Here is a 250-nt window from a genome sequence, read left to right as displayed (position 1 = left end):
ACGGCCACCACGAGGCACAGGGGCAGCGCGGCGCCCTCGGGCTCACCCTCGTACTTGTGCAGGACGTAGACGCAGGCCATGGAGAACAGCGCCACGCGCGCCGCCCAGAAGAAGCGGCCGAAGAGCAGGTGCAGGACGCTGAAGGCGAAGCCCAAGGTCAAGGACAGGAACCAGTAGGCCAGCATCAGGAGGCCGACCAGGACCAGGGCGCGGGCGGGGCTGCTGGCCACCGAGGCGGGGCTCAGGTACT

The 250-nt window shown here is 69.6% G+C and overlaps 1 protein-coding gene across 1 annotated transcript in view; it reads right to left on the bottom strand.

Moving 5' to 3' along the window:
• The window catches only part of BRI3BP (BRI3 binding protein), a 9,870-nt gene that overhangs the window by 1,945 nt on the left and 7,675 nt on the right, over positions 1-250 (bottom strand). Inside the window, exon 4 of the mRNA XM_015567220.1 lies at positions 3-248. Coding sequence (XP_015422706.1) covers positions 3-248 — 246 coding nt within the window. The remainder of the gene's footprint in view (positions 1-2; positions 249-250) is intronic.

The sequence above is a fragment of the Myotis davidii genome, unplaced genomic scaffold (genome assembly GCF_000327345.1).
Source record: "Myotis davidii unplaced genomic scaffold, ASM32734v1 scaffold43, whole genome shotgun sequence".
NCBI classification, from domain to species: Eukaryota; Metazoa; Chordata; class Mammalia; order Chiroptera; family Vespertilionidae; genus Myotis; species Myotis davidii.
The sequence above is the reverse complement of the archived record's forward strand: the minus strand, read 5'-3'. Positions and strand labels throughout refer to the sequence as shown.